General features: G+C 40.2%; 1 protein-coding gene across 1 annotated transcript; it reads left to right on the forward strand.

The window, feature by feature from the left end:
- Positions 1-670: 670 nt before the first annotated feature.
- On the forward strand, positions 671-18371 carry arhgap25 (Rho GTPase activating protein 25). The gene is made up of 11 exons (XM_085424801.1): positions 671-1298; positions 5376-5578; positions 7639-7726; positions 7891-8004; positions 10323-10527; positions 14129-14261; positions 14389-14462; positions 14656-14777; positions 15155-15309; positions 16617-17161; positions 17582-18371. Exons 1-11 carry the CDS (start codon positions 1235-1237, stop codon positions 17778-17780), a joined length of 1902 nt encoding a protein of 633 aa, XP_085280927.1. The 5' UTR covers positions 671-1234; the 3' UTR covers positions 17781-18371.
- The last annotated feature ends 5 nt before the right edge of the window (positions 18372-18376 follow it).

Below are 18376 nucleotides of genomic sequence, written 5' to 3' on the forward strand. Positions count from 1 at the left end.
CTCCTGTGCTGGGTGGATGGGTTTGACCCTTTCTGACTGCTGCTTGATACATTCCAGTAACCCCTGAAGTTGAGATTTGCTCACAAGCAGGTCATTTTTAAGAGATAATCATGCCACTTTCAGAGAGAAACCTGATTTTTGTTGTTGTTTTTTTTCCTTCTTCCCCTGTTTTCGGGCACCTACAGTTGGATACGCCTCTGTGCTACTTTTATCAAGACAGTGCCACTTTCCTGACTGAGCAGGATGCAAAAAAGCAGTCTCTTTGAAATTTAAAAAAAAAAAAGGAATGTATGGGAGAGATGTGTCTGTCCCACATGCTGTGTAGACTCCCCTCCTGCCTTGTGTTATATTTTGTGGTTTGAAGTTATTATACAGCTATATGATTTCACTATATAATTATTCAAATGTGCAATGGTTTGTGTTGCGTTGTACATTGTCTAGAGAAAAGCTGTACTCTTTTTGATGCGGAAATGTGCTTTGTCTTGTTTCAGAGAAAATTAAAAGGTATTTAAAAAAAAAAAAAAAAAAAAGTGGTTACTGCGTGACTGGTTTCTTCCTTCTTGGGCTTCTTCCCCATTTAGTTGCATTTAGTTGACTTCCTTACACCCAGCTGTGTAATAGTTACTCCATCATTAAACAAGTGAGCATCAGTGCAGTCGGGAGTATTTTGTGGGCCACTGTGAGATGCCTAACCTTTCACCTTAGATGTAAAAATCAGCATTTACAACACCTCTGTAAATACTGACTTTTGCTTCAGTGAGGGCTGAGCTGTGAAGCAACATGCTCACTAAGGGAGTGACACCAAGAGGTACAAACCATTTCCTTTAAGAAGACGCCGGTGGCTTTTTTTTTTTCTCCCCTCTTCTTCTTGTGACACCATCCAGCATTAGCCACTTGAAGAGTTCCCCACTACATGAAGCCCTGGAACTTTTTGCACCTTTTTAGTGAAACAACCTGGAAGCCATTTCTGCTGTAAGCTACCAGAACACGGAAGTAAAGGCAACCCGAGGGGACTCGTTGTGAACAGCTGAGAAAAAAAAAAAGAGAAGATTAACACACAGGAAGAAGGAAGTTTGATCTGCGAGATCTCCTCTTTCTCTCTCTGTGTGTGTGTGTGTGTGTGTGTGTGTTTGAGTGTGTGTATGCGTGTGTTTGTCTGTCTGTCTGTGTGTGTGTGCTCCGGCGAGGTGCATGTGCGAACTAAAACACTGACCCGTGGCATGAATGAAGGATAATGTCTCTGAAACTACCTCGCAACTGGGACTTCAGCACCCTCAAGGCAGAGACAGCTCGCATAGGTAAGCCAGTGGCCGTGCTGCGTTCACTGACAGCCAGAGCAGATGCAAGGATTTTACATTTCAAATTTTAGAAACGAAACAGTTTTGTTCTTATCTAATGATGTGTAAACTTTAAACTGACCAACTGACATTCCAAGAAATCAGGGATCACATTCACATTTACACCGCAAGATCTGTACCTTGTACAACAAAGATTTGTACCTCGTAGAAGAAAAAGTGGCCCTTTGATTTCTTTGCCTATAATTACATGTGGTATAACCAAAGAAGTCAAAGGTGGTTCATACTAGAAAACAAGCCGATAGCAAAGGAATAACAAGGGGGTTGTGTGGGTTTTTAAGCACAATGGCGAAGTTGACCACAGTTGCTTAACACCCCACTTTTTTTTGTTTTACACACCCCTCGTCGTAGACCATAGAATTCACGGTTTCAATTTACACAAAAAGCTTTAAGACTTTGCATCACCTCTCTTGAGGGCCTCAGAGTAGCCCCCAGCGGCTGACCAAACAACGCTAATGCAAGGATATATTTTTAAAGTGTACAGCGTGCTAGACCCACTGATACTGTGCTCAGCGGTGTTTGCACAGGGTGGAATCAGTGCAGTACTTAATGGTGTTTCCTCTCAGGTTTTCAAGGCACGACAGGTTAGCACAGACACTAGCAGTGACTAGATGAGTTTCTACAGTACAGTCGTAACCATAATTTTTTTTAACTCTAATCTTTTTTTTTTTTTCTGCCATTGGTGTCAGCGTTGTTCAGTACTGTGGAAGGAAGTAGCTGCCTGAGCGGCATCTATTTTATCTGCCTCACATGGATATTAATATCCCAGACTTGCGCCAGTATGGAAGTAGAACTTCCTCAACTCTGGTGACCCTTCATGATTCTCCTCATGCTACCCTGAGATATCTTGTGTTAGGTAGTGGATGCTTCTTTTTCTTTTTGCTCTGGGACTAAAGTGATGCAGCCTTTCAACAGGAAACTGATGCAAGAGCTAAGTTCCTGTGGCTGTGTAACTTTGCCTACATACTGTATATGTAAGTGCAGGCTTGTATGATGTGCAAATGTCTGCACAGTCATACTGCATCTGTCCTTTCATAAAGTATTGTAAAGGTCGAACACACACCTTCAGAGTCAATGTTAATGATGAGGAATAAGGCATTTGACCCAAGTACTTACCAATCCTTTAACAAATGTCATATGTTGACATTTTTGAAGATGTTCTTATTTTACAGGATTAAATGAGAACATTGAACGCCTCTCTATTAAATATGAAGCTTCAGACTGAAGGTGTTTAACTTGTGTTACAAAGGAAGAACCTGCAGAGCCTCTGAAAGTCCTAAAGTACAGACATTTAAATTGGGCACCAGCAAGCTAAAACTGCATTGCATAACTTCTCTGTGTATGGTCTAAGGAGCTTGGAAAGAAAAGTGTCTGGACTTCTTTAAGTTGAGAGGTGAAACGTCTTCAAGCAACTTAAAGAAGTCCAGACACTTTTCTTTCCAAGCTCCTTAGACTACGATGACCTGGGTGACTGAGAACTTTCACAGACATATCCTCAGAGACATATAGTACTTTACCAAAAGTCTTTAGCCACCCCTTATTTCTTTGAATTTTGCAAGTAAAAGTGCAGTTCTGCTGAAAAATGTGCAAACATTACATAGATGTATACAGTTTGGCATGACTTTCACAATAGGCATCAACATAGCTTGAACTGTCTTAGGCAGCTTTCTAATTTTTTTTAAGCTGTCTTCAGGAATTCTCTAGTCTTCTTTAAGGACATTTAATGTTGGCTGCTTTTTGTTCTGCTCCCTACATAATTCCAAGGTCAAGATAATTCCACACTGATTCAATAATGTGGCCATCCGGGCACGGGGAGACCAATCCATGACTGATAGCGTCATGTTTGTAGCTAAAAGGACTTAGGGAATCACTTTGTTGGTGAAATATACTGTTTTGTGCCTGTCAGGGTGAGTTATCTTTGGCATTTGGCATATATTCAATAAAAAATGGGAACAAATCCTGTGTTTCTGTGGCAGGCCTGCAGAGAAGTGCCTAAAGCAACATTTAAAATTGGTTCTGTTATATCTACACACAACTGTGGTTCATCCCTGGAATTAAGTTCCTTTTTTATGCTGGAATTACTTATAGGTCAGTGTTAAGTGGATTAAAAAATAGGTTCACGGACTGGACTCTAACGTCAGAGAGTTATTGCTCAAGACCAAATTACAAGGAAATTCAGCTCCTTGAAAATAGAATATAAAGAAATGAGATGAAGAAATGGGATGACTTAAGACTTCTGTACAGCACTGTAAATGATTTTTTAAAAATAATTCACTAATAATAAATAAATTGTACCAGGGAATGAAATATCTCGTAGCTTGTGATCAAACCCTGACTTTAGAGGAACTTTGCAGAAAATAGCCAGTCAAATTCTCTTAAACATAAATACTTTCACTAGCTCCATAATCCTCATTAATATAACACAACAGTGATCTTTTTAAAGGTGGTTCTGTAATTGTACAACATTATAATTAGCAAGTTTGAAGGGTTTCATGTCTCTCTGTTGAGTATGAAGTTTAATTGAGAGCCAGTTAGCTTATTAGCATTAGCAAGCTTTGTTTGCTAATGCTTTGCCAGGATAAAGATTAGGGAAAAAGGTTAACCTGGCTCTACAGAGAGTTAAACTATAAATGTCACTGCTACACTGTAATATATCGGCATTTACAACAATTTCCAGTTTAACAAAAAAACAAGCAAACAAAGCCAGTTAAAAAAAAAAGATCTGGGACAGGCTAGCTTTTGTCCCATCTTCTGGTTTCATGCTTGGTGGTGTCTTACTTCTATTTAGCACAAAACTATAAAAATGAGATCAGTTTCCTCAGCTAGCTTATGGCAACAACATATAAAGTATTCTTTGAAAAGAATCAGGCTTTTAAAGTAAAATATTTATTGTAAGTATTTGTTTGGTCCTACTTTTATCCGGTCTGATCACAAGCCGTCATAAAACGAGGCTAGGCAACTACATTTATTGATGGTAGTCACATTTATACACTTGAGCAGAAATATGTAAATTGGTAAAATTACAATTATCAGTTCGATATGAAACTCTTCACAGTCTGTGTAAAACTGAGCATCATACTTCCCCGAGTCCATCTTGACTTGAAAGTGTTGGATTTATCGCAAATATCTTCTAAATAGTGGTTATTGGACACATCTCTGAGGTGCTGTGGAAATCTGGCTAGTCACGATATGAAGTGACATTAAAGGAACTTTATGTTTGTCAGCTGAGGGTGGGGTGTGACATCAGTCGATGTGTGTGGGCTCACATTTCCTCAACTTTAACTTTCCACTAATCAGGGTGGTGCTATTAAAATGAGACCAAAGGACTCTAAAGCTTGTAGGTGGAGACCTTCAAAGTGTACCAGGCCTCCGGCAATGATGTGGCTACTTCCTGTTTACCCCACTGTGGCCCTTCTCCTTCTCTTTTTACTCTGTCATCTTGCCTAACAAGACACAGAGAATTAAAGAAACACTGAGAAAATGGGCTCAGTCTCAGTCCAGCTATCTCTGGTCCTACCTCGCTGTCTGGGACTCAAACCGTCTGTGGTTTAGTCTGTGCTCACTAGGCCGCCTACACGTCACCTTTGTTCTTTCATCACTCCTCGTGCTCTCTAGTGTCACAGGTGATGTGACATTATCTGTCCATAACTTAACCACTAACCTTTCCATCATATTGTTTGGTGGTCAGTCTACTGCTATTTATGTTAGTACAATCACAGCTGCATTCATGCACCTTCCACAGGAAACTGGTCAGCTTAGACCAGCAGTTTCCTGTCAGCTTGAAACTCAATAGCTGAGGAACAAAAATAGTATACAGCGAGCTGCTGTCTCAGCCCTGATAGGCTGATGCATATTCATATCAAAAAAGAGGAAGTGTTCTGCTGAAGTTGAGTACCGCTGGTGTTTTGGTAATATTTCATCGCTCTGGCTGTGACACAGCACGCTGGGCGCTGTTGTTCTTGACGTTTTTACAAGCTGAGGCAGCTTGTAAAAACGTGTGGTGTTTGTGGTGTTTGGCAGCGCGGTCCAAGAGTGTGATACCTGGAGAGGGAGGCCCAGGCCAGGGCTCGCCGCGCTCCTACAGGTCCATGGAGAGGCCGCTGAAGGCCGGCTGGCTGAAGAAGCAACAGAGGTCTTTAGTGAAGAACTGGCAGCAGCGCTACTTTGTTCTGAGAGGAAGCACTTTGACTTACCACAAAGATGATAAGGAGACTACTGTCCAGGTAAGGCTGACCTTACCAGATTAATCCAGATTTTCAAAATTATTCATTTCTATATCCACTTTGGCCTTTGTTAGAATAAAATCACTTCCAAAACAAGTCATTCACATGTTATATATATTTATATATTTAAAAGAAGTTCTTATGATGACAAGACATCAAAGTTATTTCCATGTCCCAGTTTCTTATTGAAGCTACGCTTCTTTTATGCAGTGGTTAAGCGTGGAGATAAGCACAGATAAAACCGAATCATCATTCCTGTCACATAAACTATTTTTGCAATAAATGCATTTATTCATAATTAAATGCACACGTTAGTAGAAGAATTCATCCGTTAATAAGAAATGTGTCTTTTATCAAGTCTAATTAAGACCACAAACTTACTGCTAGCTGTGTGGCTAACCTTACACATTTCCTGTAGAGAAAACAACTGATACAGGAAGCCTCACATGAAAGACCTTCTGCCATTGAAAGAATTTTAATATTGCACATTTATGTTTGATTTAAAGCCACGTTTTGCATGTATACATCTGTAAGGTTCATCTCTGAAAAAGCTAAGTTTTGTTGGTATGCTGTAGCTCTGTCTGGGCCAAAAAGCAAACCTTCAGAAAGATGATGCCATAAATAATTACATGTTTTATATTGTAATAGCCGGCTTAACCTGTACTGTAATCGCAAACGCTCAAAGAAATAAAAAAGATGCGAGAAAAAGTATCTTAAAAATTCCTTTAAAATGTCTTCCTTCCTTTGAGTTGCATAAAGAGGTTATTTATATTTATATATATATCAGTGCCTAAACGTAAAATGTTGCTCCGTTTATTTCTAATGTTTCAGCGTTAGCGTGCACATCACGCTATTACCAATGGAATCATTGGCTAAAAGCCAGCAGCCAACCAACGTCTGCTTGTCTGCCACAGTCAGCACTTTCCACTGATGTCCACTGATGTTGTAGTGTCCTGTGTGGGTGTGTCAGGGAAGTTCCAGATTTGGATGTTAGCTGAAATACCAGGCATCAGTTCCACTCGCAGCTCAGATGCTCAGGTTCTGTTTTATCTGCCTTCAAGTCAGAATCGCAAAGCTGACACTAAGTATGCCGTGTCTGATGGATGGATCGATAGCTGCTATGTTAGCAGAAAGAAGTGTGCACAGTCACGCTCTGCTCAGTGATAAAATAAAGACCTGCACTCCAAACCTCAACCCATTATTCTGATGCTTATCTACGTCTATCACTGCTTGTCATGCAATTGAAAAGACTCATTTGCATTCTCATTTCAATAGTTACATTATGGTATTTTGCAAAGGTGCATGATTAAATTACTCATCACCGTCTATAGCAATTGAAAACTACTATACTGCTTAAAATCCTACTGGAATTGAACTTCTTAATAAGGTAGTTGAGTCGACTTAATGAGCACTTTGTAACTTAACCGTAACTACATGTTGGTATTCATTATAAAATGAAGGCAAGCAAATTGTTATTATTGTCTGAGCTCTGAAAACGTAGTTTTGTTTGCAGCGAAACTGGTGTAGCAAAAAGTGGTCAAAGTTATCAACCATATCAAGGTGTGAAACAAGAAGAAACAAAGCAGCGTTTTATTTCCTTAGATATAAAATGTAATTAGGACTGCATGTTGCCAGCTGTAGCTGCTCCTAACCTCTTCTGTTGTAAGTGATTTGTCTCCTGCAAAAGCACAAAATTGAGGATTTACTCCAAAAGCCTTCCAAAAGCCTTCTGTTTTAATAATGTTTTAGTTTTAATACTTAGGGGGGTTGAGGGTAATGGTAGATAGAGGAAGTGAAAACAGAGGCTAGGGCTGTTAGTTCTCTGTCATAAACAGTGAACATTAATGCATCTTAAACTACATCAGCTTGTAAGCATTTAAATAGTAATAATAAGCAACAAAAGCACCTGTTTAGGCCTTCCCACTGCACACACAGCATGAATACCAACTGCTTGTTAAAGGGTAAATGTAAGTATGTGTGTGAATTGTGCTGGTTGGTTCTTGGCAATGAAGGACTTTACAATTCTGAGTGTGTTTGTGCTTATGTGATCTGGCCTGCAGGGAGTCATCCAGCTGCGCTTCAGTAAAGTTAACGAACTCCCCCCGAATTCAGATGACCCTGGAAAGTACCTCTTTGAGATCATACCACGTAAGTAACACACTCAACACTCACAATTGAGACCTTACATGATATTTTTACTCCAAGACCTAAAGAGGATTTTTTTTTTTTAGGGGAATCCCTTCATTGTCATTGGACAGCAGAAACCTTTTTATATTTCCTGTTATATTTCTTGTTTCCTGTCTGTTTGACAGGCTCAACTGGAGACAGAGAGCGATGTCCCCATGTGTTGATGGCAAACTCCCAGAGTGACATGGAGGAGTGGGTGCGCACCTTGCGCAGAGTCATCGGAGCGCCAACAAGTGGAGGTTCAGTAAAATCTGTCAAAGATTATTAAACTGAAACAATCCTGTTTGACTAATGAAATTAAAAACTTGGACGTTGTCGGCAAATTCAGCTGAGATAAGTGGACTAACGGTGCTCTCATATTTGACCTTTGACAACGTGATGCTACAGTCAGCTGCTGTTTAGCTTAGCTAATCAAAAGGAATGGAAACAGAGGAAAACAGCTAGCCTGGCACCGTCCAAAAGTAAAACACTTAATCGAACAAAAAAACGAAAAAAACATCCATGTCAGCAAGGCTTTGCTAAGCTTCGTGTAAAAGAGGAAGTCATCAATCTAGCTAGTAGTCAAAACATATTACCTACCCATAAAAACACAATATTTCAAAATATTTGAATCAGAATCAGAATACTTTATTGGAAATTATTTTCCATTACAGTGCTGCATTATAAACAAACATTAACAAAGACAGACAGTACACTAACTAAGAATAGCACAATATAAACAAGCATATATATACATAAAAGTCACTTATTAATTAATAGCTGAAAAAACATTTGCTATAACAACGTGATATTTATTTTAAGGTCTTGTATTAGTAGTGTTTGAAGGTAGATTAGCCGAGGCTAGAGCCTAGCATCAGACAGAATCAAACTAGCTGTTTTCTCATGTCAGTCAGTAACCATGCGGTTTTGACAGAAACCTTGAAAATGGGAAACATTTTAAAGCATTATGTTTGTTGCCAATGGTTCTCTGCATTCTTGTGTTCATGAAATATGAAGCTCACAAACTGAAAAAAGCTTTGTCAGACTAAAATAACACAGCAATGGTCAATCTTTAGTTCCCCAAGCTATGGATGCCAAATCCAAAAGGGTAAACTCACCGAGGATAACAGAGAAGTCAGTATTGCTGGGGCAGTTTTGCTTGCGTTTGACTTACTATTACACTTCATCTGCAGTAACAAATAGTAATAATGAAAGTCATTTTCAGAGCAAGTGCACTGCGTTTTCTGACAAGTATCCATGTGGGGCTAAAAGAAAGAGAACAGCCAGCATGACAGTTGCTAAATCGAGGACATCCACTCAGAGTTACACAATTTCTCGGTTTCATTTGACAAACTAGGCCATTTTTAATTTGATTCACTTGCACAATTTCAGGTTCAAAGGGCCATGCATAGCTTCATAGCCACTCTGAAGGAGGCTGATGCATGCTAATAGACAATTGTTTACCTTGATTTCACAGTTCCTATATTTTATGGTGAAAGATAATTGTAAAAATTAAGCAATTATAAGATAAGATCATCTTTATGATTAAAAGATATATATAGTATATGCAATGTAGTGTCAAATGGGGTCAGATGAGTGTATAGAGACCTGCTGTAGTAAAGTTCAAAGTGGGGACAGATCATATGTTCTTCAGAGAAGACACATTTGACGCTTGTAGAAGGTTTAGTTGCAGCTGTAGAAGCTGTATCACTTTCTAGAAGGGTGTGGGTAAAAGAAAAGGAATGACCAGGCTGAGAGGAATCATTGACTACTGCAGGCTTTCTGCTGGAGTCTGCCAGTGTAGATGTTCGTGATGGGGGCTTAGTGTGCTTCTGCTTCTCTCACCACCCGCTGCAGGTTTTTTCTGTCCTCCACTATACAACAGTAGGTCAGGAGGCAGTTTTAGTTATCTTAGTTCTATAATTTCACCACAACAAAGTGTGATATTATTTCAATGACAGTTCAAATACCAAATATCCATAAATATCCTACTGTAGAGTAGTCATGTTATTAATAAAGGTCTACACATTTATATCTGTGAGTGATATTCACAGGCTAATTTTACTTAACAGCTTCATTAGTAGGCAAAAATATTGTTGCAGCTCAATCCAGATTTTTAGAGCCAAAAGATTATAGTGGTGTAATTTAAAATGCAGTAATATTGGGTTTTTCTGCTGGTCTTTAACCTTCCCAGTATAAAGTCTGTGTGATGTGTCAAGTCATATCATGTTAGTGTGAAAACTGAGCAGCTCATATTTGAGTGCATTCACGCTTGTGAGCTGGAAACTCCTGTACTCGAAACTATGGAGTATTTCTAGTAATGTGTTTGAAACAGATTATTTCCTGCTGTGTGCAAATTTAAAGAAAACTGATGTCAAAAATAAATGTTTTTTTAAGAAATGTAAAGAAATGAGAATTGTTCTCTCGATATAAATGTTTTTATTCAACCAAATCGAGTGATTAAGCATTAAGCATTGCCCTACGATCACCTGTTCACTAACATGAAAAGGGACAATAGCTGTTTTATAAATCATTTATCTAACTATGCCAAATATCTTTGCTCTCCGTATGTCTGCAGTGTTTGGAAAGAGTCTCATGGACACTGTGACATATGAGCAGCGCTTCGGACCTCAAATGGTCCCAATCCTGGTGCAGAAGTGCGTGGAGTTCATCAAAGAACATGGGCTGGACGAAGAGGGGATCTTCCGCCTCCCTGGTCAGGATAATGCTGTCAAACAGTTCAGAGATGCCTTTGATGCAGGAGAGAGGCCCTCCTTCCCCAGGTAATGACCTCACTATTCTCTCTATAGTCATTTAAGACATGGGAGATATGAGATTATCATTGCATCTGACCCTGGAAAACTGAGCACATCTTCGAGCTTCCATAGGAATTATGGGGTAGGATGAGTGGCAGCCAGGTGCTGCTAATCAAATGAACTTGATTAGGCAAGGCAAGGCAAGGCAAATTTATTTGTATAGCACAATTCAACAACAAGGTGATTCAAAGTGCTTTACAGAGACATTAGAAACAAAAACAAATAAAAAGCATGATTTAAAATTGAATAAAACAAGCAAACAAACAAACTAACTAAACACACATATTTCACACCTGTTCGCGCGATCTGAACCCTTATCGTAAGGGGAGCTACCAGTCCTTCTGTGGACGAGCTACTTTCTATTTTAAATTCCCTGAATTTAAAATACTCTCTAGACCCAGTCTAGACCCAGTTGGGGAGCTACCCAGAGCTCTAAACCCACTTAACAAACAAACAAACAAACAAACAAACAAACAAACAAACAAACAAACAAACAAACAAACAAACAAACAAACAAACAAACAAACAAACAAACAAACAAACAAACAAACAAACAAACAAACAAACAAAACAGTATATAAAATCAAAACAGATAAAATCAGAACAGTAGATAAAATCAGTAGTTAATGTAAGTTTTGACATTTAAGCTTAACAAACAAACAAAACAGTATATAAAATCAAAACAGATAAAATCAGAAATAGATAAGATCAGTAGTTAGTGTAAGTTTTGACATTTAAGCTTAAAAGTGTGGATTTGGTGCTTTATTCAAATGCAGCTGAGAACAGGTGAGTCTTCAACCTGGATTTAAATAAACTGAGTGTTTCAGCTGATCTGAGGCTTTCTGGGAGTTTGTTCCAGATATAAGGAGCATAAAAGCTGAATGCAGCTTCTCCGTGTCTGGTTCTGACTCTGGGAACTGATAAAAGACCGGATCCAGATGACCTGAGGGATCTGGAAGGTTCATACTGGGTCAGGAGGTCACTGATGTATTTTGGTCCTAAACCATTCAGAGCTTTATAGGCCAGCATCAGAACTTTAAAGTCTATCCTCTGACGGACAGGCAGCCAGTGTAAAGACCTCAGAGCTGGACTGATGTGGTCCACTTTTTTGGTCTTAGTGAGGACTCGAGCAGCAGAGTTCTGAATGAGCTGTAGTTGTCTGACTGATTTTTTAGGTAGACCTGTAAAGATGCTGTTACAGTAATCAAGCCTACTAAAGATGAATGCATGGACTAGTTTTTCCAGGTCCTGTTGAGACATCAGATCTTTTATCCTTGAAATATTCTTGAGGTGATAGTAAGCTGATTTTGTTATTGTCTTAATGTGTTTTTCTAAGTTTAGGTCTGCATCCATCACTACACCCAAATTTCTCGCCTGGTTTGTGGTTTTTAGATGTATAGATTGAAGTTCTCTGGTGACCTGTAATCGTTTTTCTTTGGCGCCAAAGACTATTACTTCAGTTTTGTTTTTGTTTAGTTGGAGAAAATTGTGGCACAACCAGTCATTAATTTCCTCAATGCATTTACCAAGAGCCTGTACAGGGCCTCGGTCTCCTGGTGACATTGTGATATATATTTGTGTGTCATCTGCATAGCTGTGGTAGTTTATTTTGTTGTTCTTTATAATCTGTGCCAGTGGGAGCATGTAAATGTTAAACAGAGGGGGTCCCAAGATGGAACCTTGGGGAACTCCACATGTGATACTTGTCTGCTCGGATGTAAAGTTACCTATTGATACAAAGTATTTTCTGTTTTCTAAGTATGTTTTGAACCAGTTTAGTACAGTTCCTGAGAGACCTGCCCAGTTCTCCAGTCGTTTGAGTAATATGTTGTGGTCAACTGTATCAAATGCTGCACTGAGATCCAGTAAAACTAGGACTGACATTTTTCCACTGTCTGTGTTCAGACATATGTCATTAAACACTTTTGTCAGAGCGGTTTCAGTGCTGTGGTTCTGTCTAAAACCTGACTGGAAGGCATCATAGCAGTTATTCTGTTTTAAGAAGTAATTGAGCTGTTGAGAAACTGCTTTTTCAATGATCTTACTTAAAAATGGGAGATTTGATTAACTGATTATCAGCAAGTGTGTGCACATCTATAAATGCAGAAACTTTCGAGCATTCAGGTGTGTTAACACAATACCACAATCTTCCCAGGACTAAAGCGAATAATGGCCCGATTGTATTGGCCGGATGTGCGCCAATGGTGCGGGTCCTGCCCTGAGTGTCAGCTGGTGAACCTACATCTCGGTCTCTACAGGCCTCAGTTAGCATATTATATGTTGAGAACACAACATAACGAGTATGGCTGCTTGAAAGTGTTCTCAGGAGAAAGCCTCTTCTCTCTAAAAAGTCCTCGGTAGCACAGCCCAGCTTTGCAAAGTTGCATCTGAAACAACCACTTCTGCAACAATGTGGAGATGTTTGGCCATGTTTGGTGGAGGGGTGATGACTTGGGCTTGTTTTATTGCCACTTGTCCTGGGCACCTTGCAGTCATTGAGTCAACCATAGTCTCCTCTGTATACCAAAGTATTCTAGAGCAGCAGGTAAAACAGAAAAGAATGAAGCAAAGTGGCAAAGACCAGATCTCAACACTACTGAAATGCTTGGCAGGACCTTAACAGAGCTGTGCATAAACGAATACCCACAAACCTTAATGAAGTTAAACAATGTAGTAAAGAAGAGTGGCCAAAATGTCTTCACAATGATGTGAAAGATTGATAAATTACTTCACGTTTTGCTACTATATAAGCTAATGAATCATTGGGTGCATTTAGCTCATCACAGCAGTCCCGTGAAAAGGACAGCAGCATGAATTTCATATAGAATTCACAGGAAATAGTGAGTGTAAAGTTGTTATGGCACGAATTAATTATCACATCTTAAAGAAACTTTAAGACGCAGTAAATGTGCTTCAAACAAATTTAGCTGTCTCGATAAGAGCCACTTCCATAAAAGGAGATGAATATCCTAACCTCAATCAATCAACAGCATCAGCTCTTTTTTTTTTCTTCTTCTTCTGAGAAAGCAAGGAGAGATGAGAGAGATGTAGTGAGAAGTTGATAGATTTGTGTCTGCTCAGAGCTGAGGGTGATACCACATCCTGTTCTGGCAGGCACAGGGGAGGACGCCTTTATTACTCAACATCACAAGCTCCTCCGACAGAAAACTGTAGATGAAAACATCCATTTAACTTAACTTGCTTGTTTGTCTGTAATCTAATGTGAGTAGAGTCAGGGAACATGAGTTTTGAGCCAACCGACAGATACTTTGCAACAAAAATCAAAGGCAAGGCCTCGAGTTTCCCTCTTGAACTGCACTCTTGTCACAGTTACAACAGCAAACTCCGTACAAGAGACCCAGACCCTGTTTATGCTACACACCACCATGTCAAGATTATTTGTCCGTCCAAGAAAATATTTACACATATCTTAGTGTGATTGAAAGCATAATTGTGCAAAGTCTTTCATGATGTGCAGATAAACTCAAGAGCTTCCACACCAGTCAGCCAATCTGCATGCCTATGGTTTATTCTCGCTGGGTAATGAGTATCGTTTAAATTGCCACAGCGACACAGATGTCCACACGGTGGCGTCACTACTCAAGCTGTACCTGCGGGAGCTGCCTGAACCTGTGGTCCCCTGGAGTCAGTACCAAGACTTCCTGGACTGTACCAACCTCCTGGACTCCACCAGCTCTGAGGTGCACTTAATTTAAACACACTGCAAGATGAATACAGAGCTGAGCGTACATGTGGACAAGAAGTGGATATCCTCTGATGTTTTGAGCGTATGTATCCTTTAAACTGGTTGCTTGCATGTGTTTTCAGGGCTGGGAGAGGTTGAACAAAGAAATTGCTCTGCTCCCCAGAGTAAACTACAATCTTCTCAGCTACGTTTGTCGGTGAGTAGATGCTGAAGGACGTCATTACATCCAAACTTGAAAATAACTTAATATGTTTAAAAGAAAGACACCCGTACATCTACCAGATCCTACAGAGACCCTCTGGTCCATCACCCCAGTGTTGTTTTGAGATCAGCCTCTCGGTCTGAGACATACTATCCTGTGTCTGGATACGTGTCCTGTTGTTTTTCAGGTTCTTGTTTGAGGTACAGCTACACTCTAAGGTGAATAAGATGAACGTGGAGAACTTGGCAACTGTGATGGGCATCAACCTGCTGAAACCTCAGATAGAAGATCCTATCACTGTGATGAAGGGTGAGGACACACAGCTCACTGATGTACCTGTTTTGGTTCATCTTAAAAGACCCCAGTTTCAGCTGTGTTTCTGTTAGATATATTAGGCAACAACAAGAGACAACAACAGTGTGTTTGCTCAGATAAACCAGTCTTGGTGTACCATTTAGATACTTTTGTAATATTTAGCACATCTACTTCCAAGTAGATTCTACCTCTGCTTGTTTTCGGCTCCTTTTTTCAGCCAGTGATCTCATGTCTCTGTAACGATCTGTCTGAATTGCATAAACCCATCCAAGTAAATATTGAAGACTGAAGAAAGTGTATCAAAAATGAGAATAAAAGCCAAAAGATAAGAGCTTTTGATCATAATCTTTTCACATTTCTGTTCTTCACAGCGACTCCTCAGATCCAGAAGCTGATGACGGTGATGATCAGACGACATGAGACTCTGTTTCCTCTTTCCAAAGATGTGCTTCCCCCCTCTCCTTCAAACAAGGCAGAGAGCCAGAAGAATGCTCCCCGAAGCTTTGTGGGCTGGGAGTCTGCAGAGGTACGAGCCTTTAGCCGCACATTAGGCTTTTGCAACGAGCTTGTTAGTGTGTCAAAATGACTCGTTATTTTACTGAAATTTGAATTTATAAAATATTTAAACTAGCTTTTTCATAAGAATTTATATATGTGACAAACAACAGAGCTAGTTTATTAACAAAAGTGGCTACAGAACAATGGCAATTACCAGGTGGCTGGTTGATGTTGGGAAATACTTGACACGTGACATCGATATGATAAACATACGAGTGGATCCAGGAGATTGTTCATGTAGTACAGTGATTATTTGGCACAGCTACTCCACACTGTGAAGAAACCCTGGGACCAGGAGGAGAGACTGGGAGGATCAGGAAGAATAGCTGGCTTCAAAATCTGCCAAATCAAACACACAGATCTGTCCTCTGTGGTGGCCTCTTGTGAATAAGGGAGCAGCTGAAAGAAGCTTTATGTCAAATAAGTACACAAGGATCGTGGTGATGCGGTAATGGTTGAGCTGTTGAGGTGACAGGACATACATGTTTGTACCTTAAACAAAGCTGGGCTAGCTCGCCATTCTCTTTTTAGTTTTCCAGTCTTCTCATGTAAAGAACAAAGAAACAAAGAAACAGTGGAATTCCACTGTCCACATCTTATGTGTTCATATGTGTTTAATGTGTATGTATTTGGTTTGATGGGACTTATTCTCTTCATTCTCTGCTCTATATGTTATTGTTGGACACTGCTAGGGTAGCTTTGCATGATTAACTGATCAGAATAATCCTCGTCTCTCTCATGCATGACTTTGGTGAGGCCTTACATTGTCTGGACTTTCTTCTTCTGTCTTTGCTCCTTTTCCTCTTAATTTAAGTCAGCTTTCTCTTGATTGGCTGCCCCTCGTGAACAACAGGTTTAAACAGGAAACGAGTTAAAGCCTGAGCTGTGTGCTTGAGAGGATCATGTTAGGGATGCTGTCACTGTCACTGAGATCATATAGAACAAAGAGCAGAAAACTTAGGATTAGTTGTGCTTTAAGGCGGAACTAATGGGGCTCCTAATGAATAAATAAATAAATAATGCAGATGGAGACGTCCAGATCGACTCTGGTGTTAATTCCTGTGTCTTTGTATGACATGTAAGACTGTGACTGTTATTATGCTAATGGTTACTAATGGTCTTCTTATTGGTAAATTGACCGAGAGGTAGAGTACTTTTGCTACATGGATACATTTGAGGATGATAATAGCTTAATAAGAAATTTAGGCCTATGTTGTCAGCAAATAGCAAATCTCTGTATGTGTAATCAGTCTGTGTTCTCTGTGTTTGTGTTAGATGGGTGACGCATGTCTGTCTGAGTCTCCGGAGGAGGAGGACAATGACAGTCCGGGTCCACTCAGGGGAGACCACAGCCCCAAAACCTCGCTGCAGGAACCTCTGTCTCCTTCTGTAGATGACTGGCTCGGAAGCCCCCGCAAACGCACCCAAACCCTCCCCACCTTCAACTGCCCGCTCACCGGGATGGCAGCCAAGACCGAAGCCCTCAACAGGTGGAGTCGGATCCAGGAAAGCACAGACGAGAAGAGCGGCACGCTGTCAGAAGACATTTTTAAAATCCTAGACCTGCGAACGTCAGGATCATTTTTCGGGGGGTCTACAATGAGTAACAAAGAGGAGGAGGACAGATTGACCACTCGGAGGGGGAGTGAGAATTTAGTTTCTTCCACTTCTGTGCCGCAAACCCCTGAAAGTGACTTCCAGTATCCCCGGATGCTCTCTAATAAGAAGAGTGTAGACACCACGCCAGTGAGCAGTCCTCCTCCACAGGTCAACAGCATGCCAGAGCTGAAGAAAGACCCCGGGCAGCCACTTCTAGACAGGTGAGATTAGCAAAAGAGTCACATGGACACCCTGACCCACCATTTCAGCCATTAAACACTAATTTTCCTAAAATAAAATGTTTTAGAAATACTGAAATGAAATGCTCAATTTCTACCCCGAAACTGTAGAGTGTAGATGTGCTGTTGCAGAACACTTAGAGCCTGGATTCAATGTGAGAGAATCTTATATGAGCAAAGCAGACCCTGGAGTATAATAAACATAAACTGAACTAGATTCCTGGAAACTTAAAATGAGTTTATTTATACTGGAAACAAGTCCATGTGTTCACACAAAACTGACGTGAGTTATTTGGAGGGAAAACTGCCGGTGCAGAAACTCTTCCTGGCACAGCTTAGCTTTTCCTTTGCCTTTCTTACTGCACATGTGAACCTGTTTATGTCTGTCATTGCCTCTTGCAGTTTGCAGCAGGAGAACAAGGAACTGAAGGCCACCGTGGCAGAGCTCCAGTCGGCCCTGGAGGCTGAACGCCGCCGTGTGGCCGCTCTGGAGATCTGCCTAAAAAATGCAGAACGCAGCAGAGATGAGGCCCAGAGACGCAACGGCGAGCTGCAAAGAGACATTCAGCAGTTCCTCATGAGAGAGAAAGCTCCTACTTAAACGTAATTCTGAGATTCACTTACATGTGGGTTTATGATCCTGTTAACAAGGGAAGCCTCATCCATTAACACGGGAACTGGGAGTCACCGTTTGGTCCTATAGATAAATTATTGACTATTATATTTGTGTTTATTTTAAGGACATGTTTGATCCTCCCGTTTGCAACAGTCACGTCACTGTATGAATTGCCTTCATTTGGTGTAACTGTCATACAGAACACATTTACATGAATTACTTGCATGGAAATCTAGGGTCAGGCATCAACTCTGCTCAAACCCTTTGATCCGAGGATAACGGGACTTTAACTAATATGAATGTTAGAGAGTACAAAGAGTGTGTGTCATTCAAACATGTTTCATTTCAGTGGTAAATTAATAAAGTTGCACAAATTGAAATGTGTCTGTCGATGCGCAAAATGATCTTACAGCTCATTCAAGCTTTTTTGTACCAATATGTGTTGTGTTACCCCCACAGTTCAAACAAATTAATAACAGAAAACAGAAAAAAAATCTTTCTTGAGGAAAGTTAAGGAACATCGGGACAGATACATGGCTGAAAAAGTTATGTGAACTTCAAAAAGGTGTCAATCCCGAGAC

This window comes from Rhamphochromis longiceps, linkage group LG12, assembly GCF_057381845.1.
Source record: "Rhamphochromis longiceps isolate RC_006_pf linkage group LG12, R_longiceps_female_GT1.1, whole genome shotgun sequence".
NCBI lineage: Eukaryota > Metazoa > Chordata > Actinopteri > Cichliformes > Cichlidae > Rhamphochromis > Rhamphochromis longiceps.

What these genes read in the sequence shown, in the direction of transcription:
- arhgap25 (XM_085424801.1), top strand. Translation starts at nt 1,235, where the DNA reads ATGTCTCTGAAACTACCTCGCAACTGGGACTTCAGCACCCTCAAGGCA. An exon ending in CCTCTTTGAGATCATACCAC is followed by an intron (nt 7,727 to 7,890) that starts GTAAGTAACACA and finishes TCTGTTTGACAG; the next exon opens with GCTCAACTGGAGACAGAGAG. An exon ending in TCCTATCACTGTGATGAAGG is followed by an intron (nt 14,778 to 15,154) that starts GTGAGGACACAC and finishes TGTTCTTCACAG; the next exon opens with CGACTCCTCAGATCCAGAAG.